Source organism: Sycon ciliatum, chromosome 2 (genome assembly GCF_964019385.1).
Source record: "Sycon ciliatum chromosome 2, ocSycCili1.1, whole genome shotgun sequence".
Taxonomy (NCBI): domain Eukaryota; kingdom Metazoa; phylum Porifera; class Calcarea; order Leucosolenida; family Sycettidae; genus Sycon; species Sycon ciliatum.
The window spans coordinates 25,537,504-25,553,579 of NC_088644.1; the positions used below are offsets into that span (position 1 = coordinate 25,537,504).

The 16,076-nt window shown below is 48.3% G+C and overlaps 1 protein-coding gene across 1 annotated transcript; it reads right to left on the reverse strand.

Annotated features, from left to right (window-relative positions):
* Positions 1–166: 166 nt before the first annotated feature.
* Positions 167–10,691, reverse strand: LOC135809355 (SWI/SNF-related matrix-associated actin-dependent regulator of chromatin subfamily A-like protein 1; the record flags this gene model as incomplete). The annotated part of the gene is given in 10 exon segments (XM_065322690.1): positions 167–938; positions 1,247–1,334; positions 1,644–1,744; positions 7,545–7,603; positions 7,828–7,951; positions 8,403–8,505; positions 8,957–9,021; positions 9,574–9,672; positions 9,951–10,002; positions 10,612–10,691. Coding segments are annotated over 10 exon segments (1,293 nt in total), but the record flags the coding sequence as incomplete, so codon positions are not given.
* Positions 10,692–16,076: the final 5,385 nt, after the last annotated feature.

The window sequence follows — 16,076 nt, forward strand, 5'->3', positions numbered from 1 at the left end:
CTAGGGAGGCTGTGACCCCCAGTTCTTCGCGAACGACAGTACTGCTGTACTGACATGTATTTCTTACTGGGAAAGCCCCACCGCAGAAACTTCTCTCAAATGTAACAAACATCCTCCTCCACTCCTTGGTAGGGACTGGATCAGACATGGAACAGGATAAAATTAATAAGTTCAGATAATGATTCACGACGCCAGGACACAGTTAACATGAAAAAAGCATCACCTAACAGCATTTCTCCAACATGGGTGGCAACAAGCATCAAAATAGATATATGCAGTATATGCAAAGAAAGGGACAAGAAAAGGGAGCCTGATTAAGAAAGTGAAAAAAACACACACACCCTATTAAACTAGACAAAAAAGAAGGAAAGGGAAGCATGATCTAACAAAAAGAGGAAGGACACTCTGTACGCGCACTAGCACCGGCGTTTAGCACTCGGTTCTGAGCTCACACCACCACTGTGCTTATCAGCTGCAGCTCCTGCAGCTGCCTTGCTGCTTGTGCGCATGATCTGCTCATCGTCACTGCCCACGAGAAGAGCATCGTAATCAATGCCGGTGCCATCATCGTCACTAGCAGCTGTGTGAAAGTCAAAATCAACGCTGTTTGCATCTTCAGCATGTTCAGCACCAGCGTACTCCACATCGATGGTAGCTAGATCCTCATCCTGCCATGAACCAGCCGAGGCATCGTTCAGATCCTTTAGCTCTGCGTCCAAATCGATGTCGGGCACATCACACGCGTCGTCATCAATGTCTACTCCAGCAGTACCGCTGACAGGGGGGTCACATTGACCTGGCGCAGCAGCAGCAGCATGGCTGTCAGCATCGCCGGCAGTCACATCCACCGGGACTTCCCCACCAGCGACGTCGACATCTTTCACGTCCAGGACGTCCGACCAGTAGTCGAACAGGTCTGGTTGCAGCCCTTCATCACTCTATGCATTGCAAACATCCAACACAGAGGAAGGAGAACGGCCTGAGTGCAGAACATGCTTCCAAACTCTAGTAGGAGCAGTCACAAAACCTGATACACCTGCATCTAAGCAGGGTCAACACTGAACACCTTCTATCTGAGCAGCCATTTAAAACAAACAATAAGAGGCGGAAAAAGTGTTTTAACTCCGAGTTTCACGCACTAAGCCATCATAAGAAAACAGTCGGCCATTTATTCTGTCCCAGCATGCATCGATTTCGCCACCTGGACAGATTATTCCAGAGCTAGTGAGTCATACACAGTACTGACCTTCTGTACGTGTGTGTCGACTCCCTTGAACGTGCCCAAGCCCACACCAAACTGCTCCAGTACACCAAGCTTCTTGTTGACCATTGGCCTGGAGCATCGACCATGGCACACGCACGCACGCACACCGCGCGCGCACACACACACACACACACACACCACGAACACACACAGCAAATAAAGCGCAGTTCTCAAATTCCTGGTACAGTACATGGAATAGAACTAGAGATCTCATATGACAATTATTGTGAAGCACCAGCAGACAATAATCTAACATCTGATAAGGATCAAAGCTACTTAAATAATAATTATTAGGAAACAAATCAAGTTGCATACCAAGCTGCATGTCACGATAGGCATGTAACGGAATGTTGTGCCTTTGTGCCATACCACCACTTACCAGATGTGATCATCCACTGTCCCCTGAGCAACTAAGTACTGAATGGCTACGTTGCTTTTCTGACCAATGCGATACACTCTATCCTCTCCCTGGATCAAGATCTAGCAACACACACGTACATACAGAAAACCACACACACATATACATGTACACAGGCATGTACACAGGCACGCACGCGCGCACGCACGCACACACACAATTTCATCCTCCTTGTATCAATTTTGACGTACATGTTAAAACCAACAAAAGCTTTTGAAACTGAATACTTAAAATACTGAGCACTTGTCCAATATAGCGATAAATAGTATCAGTGAAGCGGACATTACGCAAAGAACAAAGAGAATATGTTGATAAAATGTTCCTAATTGATTTTCTCGTACCATCAGGGAAAAGTCATCTCACAACAGAAGCTATGCAGGGAAACAAACAAACTCATACGTCTAGTGCTTCCATGCCTTCATTCCACTCACCTTTGCTATTAGTTCACACCGCTCAAACACTCTCAGATCTTTTTCTTCTTATTTCTTTCGTCTTCTCTCCCACATTTTTTCACATCTCACCTTTATACTTGACAATAGTCTAGACGTGCAAGTGTTTTCCCCCGCATAGCTTCTGTTGTGAGACGACTTTTCCCTGATGATAGTCTCAAGAAAATCAATTATAGGCAATTCACACGACAGGCACTTGCACGGTTTACAGGGAGTGATATACGAGAAAAGTGACTGTGTGGATTCACACGGCTGCACTCGACGACAGGCATGTTTGCATTTTTGAATGCTTCACCCACCAGTAGCCATGGGTATTTCAAATTTTCAAAACACGCACACAATAATTATCATGTTGAAAAATGAACTCGTGCACGCCACGATTATCGTGAAAGTGGGCCCCCAGCTCGCTTGCACTTTTCAGCCACTTTTCTCGTTCACAGGTAAAATACCATAGCAACGTTTCGGTGCATGTGGATTCGCCTGTCGCGTGAATCGCCTATAAGGAACATTTAATCAACATATTCTCTTTGTTCTTTGCGGAATATCCGCTTCACTGAAGAGCCAACTGTACGGGCGGCAGCACCTTTTTTGGCTCCCGAAAAGCGGCCTTTTTTGTAATTTCCTGGGCTTTAGGCCACCGGAAAAGTCCTTTATTTAGTAATAAAATGGCTAATAAGCCCGCTGCTGAAGTGGACATTGCAGTCCTGATCGACGGGGAGCTGAGGGACCTCACCAGGCAGCGTGGACTGGAAATCCCACGAAAAGCCACCAGACCCGATCTTGTTGCCCTGCTCAGAACATCGCTGGATGAGGACAAAGAAGTAAGTGAACCTACTAGCACGAGCCCCCTGGCTGCTAATGAGGGTGTTGTTGCCAGCCTGTGCTCAGCTCTGTCTGAACTCACTAATGTCGTCCGAGAGTTGAAGACTGAGTTACACGCCATGAGAGAAATAGAAGCTAAATTCAACGATTCTGCCAGAGAGGTGTTGTGCCTGAAGACGGAAGTACGGGAACTTAGGAACGACCTGCATGCCAAAGTTGAGAGGTACGATACGGTGATTCAAACTTTGAACAATGACCCCACTGAACCAAGCTTTACCAAAACCGTATCCTCGACCCCACAACATCGACCCACGTATGCAGAAACTTTGCACCAACAACCAGCATTGCAGCCCAAAAATACTGCCCCTGCAGCTGCCCAAAGGCCACAACGCCAGCCTCCCAAGCCGTACAGGCGACAGGAATCGTCTCGCTGGCTGGCACCCAAGCTTCCAAAGAGCACCACCCGATGTGCACTAACGGGTAAGCCAAGAGTCAAAGTGTTCTACGTTGGCAACGTGGACCCCGAATGTGATGCCAAATCAATTGCAGAGCATTGTCAGGCACAGGATGTACACATCGTGCAGAGTGTTGTGTACACCTCGGAGCGCTTCCGAACAGGGTTTGCCAGGGTCACAGTGTTGGCGTCGGACGCCACCACCGTACAGGACAAAGCATTTTGGCCGGACTCGCTCGGTTTTGCAGTTCGTGAATGGCGCTTTGGTGCTGACGGCACAGCTCCAGCACTCACATAATGCTACACACCACCTACCGGTATTCACAGCCCCTGAACCCGCATGCTCCTGTGTTCACCCCTTCGTCTCCAAATCCCTCAACCCCAGCATTCTACTCTACAATTCATCCATCCAACCGACTAAATGTTGGCCACATAAACATTTGCAGCCTACGACATAAAACCCATGTTATAACTAAGCTAATAGATGAGCACTGCCTAGATCTGCTGGCGGTTACGGAAACGTGGCTCGACTCAAGCATCTCGGACACTGAGGTTTCTGTACCAGGCACAATTCTCTTACGTCGAGACAGGCCGTGCGCTGATGGATGCACTTGCCTATCCTCCTGCACTCCATGTCGTAAAGGAGGCGGGATCTGCATCTTCGTAAAGGAACATGTTAAGGCTAAGCACATCTTGGACCACTCACACTCCAGTCTAGAGTTGATGTGGCTTAGAGCTGGCACAGGCAAAGATAGTACCTTGTTTGGTTGCATATACCGTCCCCCATCCGAGCCGGTAGAGTTTTGGAATCGGCTCGCTACATCCACCGAGCAGCTGGACGGCGAGAATATTGTGTTGCTAGGTGACATAAATGTGGACTTTCTGCGTCAGACGTCCAGTGTGTTCCACCACCTCAAAGACACGTTGCTACTTCCGTGCAGACTGGCCAATAAAGTAACTGAAGCAACAAGAATAACAGGCTCTACCCGCACATCCATTGACTGTATTCTCACGAACATTGATCGAGTTCCGTCAGCCTCTGTCGTGGACTGTGAGTTTTCAGACCATCGCCTCGTCATTACTTCCGTCCCAGTGCCCATCATGGATGCGCGGAGCAATACTACTACCCATCAAACACGCAGAGACTACCGGAACTTCAACGCTCAGCGTTTCTGCGATATGCTGCTGTCCTCCGATCTTCATATCTTTACATCCCGTACCCCAGACCTGATGTTGGACGAGTGGACAGGGAAAGTCAATGCTGTGCTTGATATCATCGCACCGTACGTAACCAGGAAACACAGGAAGTCCCGTCGGAAAAATTGCCCGTTCATGACCTCGCCCCTCCTTGCCTTGATTAGAAAGCGCAAATCGGTCTTCAAGAAACTAAAAGCTACTAACTTTCGAGACGAGAGCCTATCTGTACAATTCAAGCGGCTGCGCAACCAGTGCAATAATTTGTATCGACACCTACAGAATCTATACTTTTCAGACCAGTGCCAGCGGTATGAACGGGAGCCTCGGCAGTTCTGGAAAGCCTTGAATATGATCACAAAGCGTTCCTCTCCGAAGCAAACGGTTACCATCCCACCTGAGCGATTGAACGACTATTTTCACTCGATTGTCACAGATAAGGAAGCGAATTACAAGCTCCCAATGGGACCTGCTAAATCCGACGACCTTACTACGTTTTCAGCCGTTACAGTAGCAGAGGTGAAGCTTCGGATCGGTGACCTCCAAAGTAATAAAGCCCCTGGACCGGACGGCATTCTTCCGTGTCTACTTAAAATATCAAAAGACGTAATTGCTCTATCACTTGCTATCTTATTCAACACTTCCCTCTCGTCTGGTCAATTCCCATCCTTGTTCAAAATTGCAAACATTACACCAATTCTGAAGTCAACTCAAGGCCCCCGCGACTGCCCTTCTAACTACCGCCCAGTGTCTTTAACATCTATCCTAGCCAAGCTCCTGGAGGGACTTGTGTTTTCTCGTATACATCTTTTTTTTAATGATCGTTGCCCATTCCATGTGGACCAGTTTGGCTTTCGGAAGCACCGTTCTACCGGACAGCTTCTCACCAAGGTTACGAACGACTGGCTTGTCTCGCGCGACGCTGGACTGCATACGGCGGTTGTCTGTATTGATTTGAAAAAAGCGTTCGATATGGTGAAGCATCAGCAGCTTCTTCTTGCTCTCGCAGCTGTCGGTATTTCGGGAGCGGCCCTGGCCTGGTTCCGATCATACCTTTGTGCCAGACAACAGCGGGTGGTTACCCACACTGGAACATCTCCGTTGGTGGCAATCACTAGTGGCGTGCCACAGGGCACCATTCTGGGTCCGGTTCTTTTTAACATTTATGTACGGAAGCTCCCATTGACAGCAGAGGCCTTTTCTTGCAAGCTCCCGATGTTCGCTGACGACATGACGTTGTATGCCAGCAGACGCACACAAGCTGAGGCCGTCGCTACCGTTACTGATTCGTTATCTGCAATTTCTGTGGATCTAGACGAGCTTGGGCTGCGCATTAATACAACAAAGACTGTAACTTTGATGATTTCTAAGTCTTCTCAACCCCTCTTAACTCCAATCGTTTTTAACCAACAGCCTCTGACTCAAGTGTCTAGCACGAGAATCCTGGGAGTCATTGTAGACAGTGATGTTTCTTGGTCTGGTCACATAGACTTTATCGTTAGGAAGACTTGCACGAAAATTGGTGCTCTTCGACGGTGTTTTCGGCAACTAAGTTTGAAGGCAACACGGCAGTTTATCCTCTCTGTTATCCTGCCTGACTTATTATACTGCTGCTCTTGCTTTGCAATGAAACTATCCGCCAAGGACCGACAGCGACTCTCGTCCGTTTATCGTCGTTCTGTACGCGCTGCTTGTAACTACAAGATGACGTCATGCCGCTGTTAGCTAGATTGTCGATTGATCCGTTTGAACATTACCTTATTCGTAGCATTGCTAAATTTATCCATGTTAATCATGTCGTTTTCCCTCTCCCAAATCTGACGGACCTTTTCCCTCAAGTTTCAACCGGCCCTAGGACAACAAGAAGCTCTTTTAATGCTGCTATTGCAATATCTAAATTCCGGACGACTGACGGTGTCAATTCCTTTTCAAATCGTGCTGCCCTGTTCTTTAATTCTTTGCCTGTGGAGTGGCGCACCCAGCACCGCACTACATTTGCTAAGCACCTTCAGACCATGCTAAAAGACGCAGCGTCTTTTCAGAAGTATTTTGATCTTCTTTTCAGCAAACTCCCTCATTGATCTGCACCGCCTGTATTGTATAACTGTGTTTACTGCGTTCCTAGTTTAAATTCGTTTTTAAAAACATCTCTTTAATTCTTGCATTATCCCATTATGACCATGCTTAAAGACGCAGCGTCTTTTCAGAAGTATTTTGAACTTCTTTTCAGCAAACGGCCTCATTGATCTGCATCGCTTGTATTGTATACCTGTGTTTACTGCTTACTGCTTACTGCTGCTTTATTGTTCCAAGTATCATTTTAGTTTAGTTTAAATATCTCTTATTATTTTTATTATTTTTTCTCACCCCACACCCCTCTACTCTGTTATCGGCCCTCTTAAGAGTTGTGTTCATCACTGTTGAGGCTTCCGATGGAAAATAAAAAAAATACTACTACTACTACTATTAATTTTAAGTCGGCAGGAAAACTGCGAGCTCCCATGTAGGGAGCAACACACTCTTCCCCTACTATCGCTGAAGTCGCACCAACCTCTTCTTCACACTATTAATTTTATCGCTACAATAAAGTTATTGTCTCCCCGTCGCCTATTCACTTGTCCAATACTACTATATTTTTATTTTTGTTTCAGGGACTTCCCCTGAGGAAACAGAACATAAAGGACTCGATAAAGTATTATAATTAAAAAAACTCCTGAAGAGATGTGCTAAAAACTCCCGAATACTCCACCGAGGAGTGTTTTTTTTCTCTTTTTTCACTCGATATGCATAAAGGCATGAAAGAGGAGAAACTGAACAATCTTTGCACCAATGTTCAAGTATTGAGCTACCTTAAGTTAAACATTACGTTTGGACGTTCAAAATTAACATTCCTTTCACTCCTATCATGCAGACAGTCATGCAGGCAGGCAATGAGCTGCTTACCCCGGGGTTCCAGTAGAGCTCAGTGAACACGGCACGAGCAGCAGCAGTCAGCGTTATGCCTGTGCAGGACAACAAGCCCAGCAGCAGCAGCAGCACACCATAATACACACATCCACTCACAACCTATCACAACTCCTCACAGAAACGGCACCAGGAAGGATACGAGGGGCAGCAGTGGTAGGTTTACTTCAGTGAACCCTTGATACCCGTCGAGTAGTGGAATCTCAACCCATACCTGTATAGATATACACACAACACAGTTGCTCACGGCAAAAACACATACCAATTCCAGCAGCGGTGATGGACAGCAACGCAACACGGCAATCCGTGTCGTTCTGAAACTTGTCGCAGTACACTTGGCGGGCCTTGCTGTTCGTCTTGCCATCAATGCGAATGAAGTCCAGTTTCTGGCAATGACACAAGCACAAACACAGACAGGCACAGTAACACAATTCCAAAGCAGTCGTAGGTGGCTGGACAAACATTTCAATTCGCTGAGAGATGAAGTGAGCAGCTTAATAAGACCCACTAGTCCAAACATGTCTGAAGAGACTTTGGAAGAACTGGCGCCCAACTGGTTTTTTGAAGGCGGTTTCACAACTTACACCCAAGTGGCTGTGCATGCGGCAGTGGCTGCATGAAAGAGTGCACTCCAAACCGTCAAGGCAGCTGTTTTTAATGCTGGCTACAATCTATACACTTGACTAATTAGCATGTTGTAACGCTAACGCAACCAGACAACCAGGCAATGGGGATCATGTTTTCAAGCCAAGCAAAAGCCCTACATACTTGAAGCAGGAATTATTTAATAATGGCAGCTACACACACATACATCTACTCAACTGATATACCACTGACCATTGACTTGATGAGTTCTTCCAACCCATCCAACATCATTTGGTGATGGGCAAACACAACCATCTTCTCTGATACATCCTGCAATGATTCTTGTATGTATGTCCTACAGCACAGGGGGAGAGAGAAAGAGTGAGAGTGTGTGTGTGTGTGTGTGTGTGTGTGTGGGCTTCGCCAGTTGTGTGGATTAGACAGTTATCTGGCACAAGTCTTGATCTGTCTCATTCAGATCTTGTTCGCTATCGTTGCTATAAGAGAAAATCTGTGGGTGCACATCCAGTGCATTTACAGATTTGCGTGCTTCTCTTGCGACGGGCGTATACATGGTACATGGTACATGGTACATGGTGTGTGTGTGTGTGTGTATGTATGTATGTGTGTGTATTGTGCACATACATAGGATGTTCACTCGTATGCATACACAATGACACGTCCAGAGACAGACAGAGCTAAAAGAAGCATAGGCACGGAACAGGAAATGCTAGTCTGCACCCAGAACAGAGAACTGAAGGGACTTGAGAAAGTCTACAAATGGCTGCACAATACAAGGAACTAACTTGACAGCTGGAAGCTTGCTCTGGGCACTGATAGAATACAGCTCAAGAAGCATAGCTCTGGTGTCCTGCAAGCAACAACAAAACAAAACAGGACAATAGGAAGCTATACTCGCAGTCACACTACACATTTGACAGTAGACTTGCATGTAGGCAGTACGTTGAGCAAATTGCAGCTACGCTCTGCCAGAACAGAAGTGACCGTGGAAGAGTTGAGCACAGGTAGAATATTCCTAGCAACTGTTCGTTCCAGTGAGTGAGTACATCGAGCAGAAAAAGACAATGATAATCCTACACACAAGGGTGCAGTACTATCAGAATAGGTGATGGTGAGAAGGATTATCAAGGGATACTAGTAGCTACTAGGGAGCACAAGTACTAGCATTGTCAAGTGCTAAGTCGATGAAAAGGTGGGGAATAGCAATACATCGCCAGCCATTCCTCAGTAGCACGGGCAAGCATGGCGTGCATGTAGATGACACAAGTAAACACAGCAGCACTGCCATGGATCCTCTCACCACCATGACACCTGCATGACTTTGAGTAATTTTATCGCGTTTTCTCCCATCAAAAGCTTATGTGCGAACTGAGAATATCACAGCACGCAAAAAATAGCTCACCTCTCGCTGGTCACGGCCCTTGGCGGAGTTCAGCGCCAGCGCATTGGAAATCTTGGTGGCCTTCCTCACACCAGTGAGTGCCTTAGGGTCAAGGAGCACCTACCAGAGTAGTCACAACAAGTTGAGAAATCAGAAAAAATTCGGGCAGGTTTGATAGTACCGCTACAGACTGCAGGACGCCCTAAAGAAGACACGAAAAGTTGTTTTCTGCTTTCCCAGCATCCTGTCTACACTCTGTATGTAGAGCGATGCAGAACACTGACAGTACAATGTCCGCAGACGGTCTGATTTTACTTCAGTTCAGCGCTGACCATGATCTCCACCCAGTTGCAATAGAAAATTAATATCACACACATGTAACGGCCTACTCAGCCTACCAGTTTACGACTCTTCGCCGGCATCTGGTCCATGACCTCTGCCTTTAGCCGCCTGCACCAACAGCAAGAAAATAAACGAGAGAAAGAACAGTTAGAGTAAAACATGTGTGTTTGCCGGACCCTGTACTGTAGGCTGTGAAAAAAATAGTGAAGTTTGCACATCCGCTTTACCACCGGCTTACAATTATGTTGAGAAACACAAGCAGCTTAGAGAAGGTTCGCTTGTGCCAGGCCACCACCATGCCTGATTATGCCAGGGTGGCAGATGCAGCGCTTAACGGTGAGGGTGAGTTGGTAAGTCTCACGACCAAGGCCCGAGAAGGGGACGAACCTCATTAGATGCGGCCGGACACTGTACCAAGCGGAATCCTGTACTGACCGGACACATTTTCATGCACTGACGTACTGTGGATCGAACTTGCATTCCTGGATCAAGCGGAATCCTGCCACACCAGGACAGTTCCCTCTGCTCCAAGGGCGTCCGGCTAGGGCAGGTTCTACTGTACTACTGTAGTATGTGGTACCACGCATTGCATAGACACAGCATTCAACACTCGCTACCAATAGTCATATAGTTCCAGGCTCTGGATTCCAGGAGAAACGCTGTCACCACAACACAACAAGAAGAGAATGGAATTGAACTTTCAGATCTAAACCATACCGCAACATGACAGTCGCTTTCAAAAAATTCTGCAGCTCCAAAGGGTTCGAGTTCCCTGTGAAGTCCCAACCGAATAGGCCCTGTTTTGCAGAACGCATACACACACGCACATAAACACGCCCAACCGCAAATGGTCTACGGCAGCCAGTGGAAATTGAATGCGGAGCAGGACCTACAGCAAATACTTGTACATGTTTAATTGTGGAATTGTGTGTTGCTCCCTACGTGGGAGCTCGCACTTTTCCTGCGGACTTGAATTCTCACTTGACTGACTCACGACTGCCATCCAGAGCACAGGAGAAGTCCATCGAACTTTCCACTCGGCAAACCTGCAAGAAAGCACATCCTCAATACACAGTGTTTCGGGGAAGTCACCTCTCCTCAGTTGAGCTTGAGTAGGCTAAGGAAGATTGTGTCCGAACAGCACCACTTATATAGTGCTCTTCAGACCAAACCATCACCAGGGATACAAACTTACAGAGACGCGAACATTGTTGTCCCCAGCGCGGGCTTGCGAATTAGATGGTTTGGAGGCAACAGCGTTGTGAATGACCAACGGTCCTCAGCGTTCGTTCAGCGCCTCCATGAGCGACACTGACTAACGCTGCTATCTGGTGTTCACGAGGTGTTGGACGTGCTGGAAAAGGAGCGTCTCTGTAAGTTTGTGTCCCTGGTGATGTTTGTGCCTGGAGAGCACTATATAAGTGGTTGTGAAATTATCGACCACAACTAAAAACTACGCGGTCTTCAGACCCCTGTTGTAGCGCGATTTCCTGGCCTTTTCGTGGAGACAACTAGAAGACTGTATTTACTTATTGGTTTCAACCATACTCTCAAATCAACCAGAAAAACAAACAACAACGATCGCCAAATCGCTGTCATCAGCAAAACGTGCCCGCGTGCGTGCATTGGCTTACGTGTACTGCAGTGTGCGTGCATGCATATCGAAGTGTACGAGTAGAAAAGCAGAATGATCATGCATGATGCATCGATGAGTCATACCACAACGTAACCATGGATATAAATAATGGCGACGCGATGGCGACAGCAAAGTTCCGCGTACAAAAGCGCAGGTGCAACAAGGAAAAATCAGAGTGCAGAACAAACAGAAATTCAAATCGAAAGGAGATAAAATAATATTGTGGAGATGAAGCAAATCAGTTTGGTCTGTCAGAGGGTGCTTGCGCCCAGAGACAGGGTGACAGCAAACCCTGTCAGAGAGAGTCAGTGTACAGAATAGGAATACATAGAACGCAGCACGCAGTGGAGTTGCTGTGGAGAGCGAGAATGCAAGCAACAACGTAAGTATTATCTATGCAACTGATTATATCGGCGTATCCGACAAACACGCACAACAAACACTGTATTGTAACAACACACTCGTAAATGATGTTATCACAACAACACTCATTCTATTTCAGCGCAGTGTCCTGTCCAATCACACTCAAAATCACACTCGTGAATCTCGCACACTCCCTCCTTGACAACATGACAACTGACACTCATAAATCTCGCACACTCCCTCCTTGACTATTCAATAGTCAACTACATTACAACACTAGAATAGAAAGATGCGACTGCTGGTGCACTGCCATACTCACCACCTGTTGGCACTGATTAGCTGCTGTACTGCTCGAGATGATGTTTCAGTGTGGCGTTGAGGAGGAACGGACTCGACGTGAGCCCGAACATCACGCGAGCGAACCGGTACACCTGCACATGTCGCTCATTCGAGAACGGCCGATCCCACCACAGGAACCGCAGTGCATTCCGGTCGTGCTCGCATACGTTGAGCATGAGGAACGCCTTCTCAATGTCCCCAGTCAGGGCAACTGGATAGCACCGAAAGCGGAGGAGGATGTCTGGGATGTGCTCCAGCAATTTCGGCCCGGAGTGGAGGCAGCTGTTGATGGAAGGATTCTTCCCTGAGTGTGCTGAGGCATCGTACACCACGTGCACCTTGGTGGTGGCCCTGTCCTGGCGGACCACTGCTTGCACTGGGTTCCCATCCATGGGCTGGGTACCGCGAGACTCCAGGTCCCCGAACCGCTTTAGCTGCTGCTCTAGGTGCCCAGCCGTGACCGCGAACACGTGCGTTGCTGCTGAATCTGGTGCTGACGGCTTGGGACAACCGGACAAAACCCAACCAAGCTTTGTCGCTATGGCAACCAGGGTATCACTGCCACGGATGACGTTGCCCTCTGTGAATTCCCAGTAGTGGTCTGCACCAATCAGGATGTCCACATTGGCCGCGCCAGTGCAATCATCAGCCAGTTGCAATGTCGAGAACGGTGCGAGCGACTCTGCTACCTCGGTCGGAAACTGCCGGCTGATCGGCGCGCTGATCAAGGGAACGGCTACTGCTGCCACTGACACTGGGCTCCCCTCCAGTGTTGCGATGCTCAGTCGCACGACGTCGACTTCCTTTGACGGCCCGTGCTGTGTGCCAAAACCACGTATGGCCAGCTGCTCCGTGTGGTCCGTCGGCAGGTCCAACTGTTGACGTAGGCTGTTTGTTACATATGACCGCTGGCTGCCCAAATCCAACAAGATGCGGGCTTTGAGCTGACGGTTCGGGTCTTCCGGTGAGGCCACCGCTGCCTTGGCCGTCTGGAGTAGCGGTGCCGATGCCTGCGACATGGCGGAGCACGTTCCGGAGAATGTCTGCTGCCCGTCTGCGCAAATGGTGGTGTGATGCCGTCTATCACATTTGCCACATCGTGTCTAGACATACACTTGGCTGCTATATGCCCTTTCCTTGTGCACACAAAACAGCGGCGCTGCTGGATCAACAAATCTTTCCGCTTGGCCACACTGGTTACAACGGAACATGACGCGGTAGCGTGGTCCCGCCCACAGTAGATGCACGCCATATTGTGCACTGTCGTGTTTAGTGATGCCGCTGTTGCCATGGCGCCCCGGCTTGGTTCTCTGGTGCCACTTTGGACGCTGGACACATAGGAACAGCGTTCCCTGGTTCTTATTTCTTCCCGCAACTGCCGCAGCACTTCTTGCAACGAGAAGGACGCATCGCCTACACCTTTGCACACATCCAGGCGCACCGCCTTTGGCAGTTTCTGCAGAAGAATTGGGGCGAACATGTCTCCATAATGCTCGGTCTTCCGACCCATGTTCTCCAGCGACCGCACGTGGTTCACTACACTGTCCAGCAATTTGCGGAGGCCCGACAGATCATGCTCATTGCTGATACCTGGCAAGTTCAGCAGGGCATCCATGTGCGCACTGATTATACGCTGCGGATCTCCGTACCGCTGCTCTAGACACTTGACTGCCGCTGCGTAATTCGCCTCTGTGAGGCTCAAACCACTGATCACTGCTGCTGCTGCTCCGTAAACACTGCTACGTAGGTATGTGAACTTATCCGTGTCTGTCAAGCCGCTATTGGAGTGGATCAGCGACTTGAACACATCAAAGAAATGCTGCCACTCCATAGCGTTGCCACCAAACTTGCCGAGCTCTAGTTTCGGCAGCTTCACTCTGGCAGAGCTGCCACTGGCCGACACTGATGACAGCGTACTCAACTGTGAGTTGGACGCTGACGACGCCACAACACTCTCTTCTGTAAGGGCAGCAAGCTTCTCAGTACTAGTATTATCACTTGCGGCGTCCTCAGTGATCGGGTTGACTGCTTTGCCCGAGTCTGCAGTACTCTCTGAACTCTCTCCCAGTGTACTGGCGCATCGGTCATCACGGGTACGTGCTTTTTCCTCTGCTGGGAAATCCAATATACGGTCCAGTGTGCTGCAGAACGTCTGCAGCTTCAGTGTCCAGTCATCCGCCTCCATGACTTCCTCCTCAACGTCTCCATCACTGACGTCACACACTAAATCCAAGACCTCTGCGTCTAGAGCGGCCAGCAGCTCCCTCTTGCACGCCAGCAAATTGCGTGCATGACGCACAGACGCACGGACATCGTCGGCCAACACATTCAGATATCGAGCTTCGTCCACAACGTGCTGGAACTCGCCCATGCATCTCGTGCACGATCCCCGATGGCCCCCACGCACCCTGCGCTTCTTGCGCAAAACAAGCTGATCCTGCGTCTTTGCCGACGCTTCTACTGCTGGTTGTTTTGTCCCAGAGCTAGTGGTCTCACTCGTCTCTCTGGACTCCTCCTTCTCCTCCATGACTGACCAAATTTCTCAATTTTAAAACACTAATCGACTCTCGATCTCAAGCTCCACGATCCGGCTCGAAGGACCATGTGAAATTATCGACCACAACTAAAAACTACGCGATCTTCAGACCCCTGTTGTAGCGCGATTTCCTGGCCTTTTCGTGGAGACAACTAGAAGACTGTATTTACTTATTGGTTTCAACCATACTCTCAAATCAACCAGAAAAACAAACAACAACGATCGCCAAATCGCTGTCATCAGCAAAACGTGCCCGCGTGCGTGCATTGGCTTACGTGTACTGCAGTGTGCGTGCATGCATATCGAAGTGTACGAGTAGAAAAGCAGAATGATCATGCATGATGCATCGATGAGTCATACCACAACGTAACCATGGATATAAATAATGGCGACGCGATGGCGACAGCAAAGTTCCGCGTACAAAAGCGCAGGTGCAACAAGGAAAAATCAGAGTGCAGAACAAACAGAAATTCAAATCGAAAGGAGATAAAATAATATTGTGGAGATGAAGCAAATCAGTTTGGTCTGTCAGAGGGTGCTTGCGCCCAGAGACAGGGTGACAGCAAACCCTGTCAGAGAGAGTCAGTGTACAGAATAGGAATACATAGAACGCAGCACGCAGTGGAGTTGCTGTGGAGAGCGAGAATGCAAGCAACAACGTAAGTATTATCTATGCAACTGATTATATCGGCGTATCCGACAAACACGCACAACAAACACTGTATTGTAACAACACACTCGTAAATGATGTTATCACAACAACACTCATTCTATTTCAGCGCAGTGTCCTGTCCAATCACACTCAAAATCACACTCGTGAATCTCGCACACTCCCTCCTTGACAACATGACAACTGACACTCATAAATCTCGCACAGTGGTGTTCTTCAGGCACAATCTTCCTCGGCCTACTCAAGCTCAACTGATGAGGGGTGAATTCCCTGAAACACTGTGTATTGAGCAGGGAGTGGTGCTTTCTAACAGGTTTGGCGAGTGGAAGGTTCGATGGACTTCTCGTGTCCTCCGGATGGCAGTCGTGAGACAGTCAATTGAGAATTCAAGTTGGCAGGAAAAGCACGAGCTCCTATGGAGGAAGCAACACACAATTCCCCAAGTATCGCCGAAGTCGCACCAACCTCTCCTTCATGTCTAATTGTCTATTAATAAAACACAGTACATTCTGGTTACAGGTACCCAGCCCCCCCCCCCCCCCCCCTGTCTGGATAAGACAGCCTCAGCTATCACATTATGGATTATTCCTCCTGCTTCACCGGGGACCGCGATCAACAGGGACTGCGCTCACTAACAA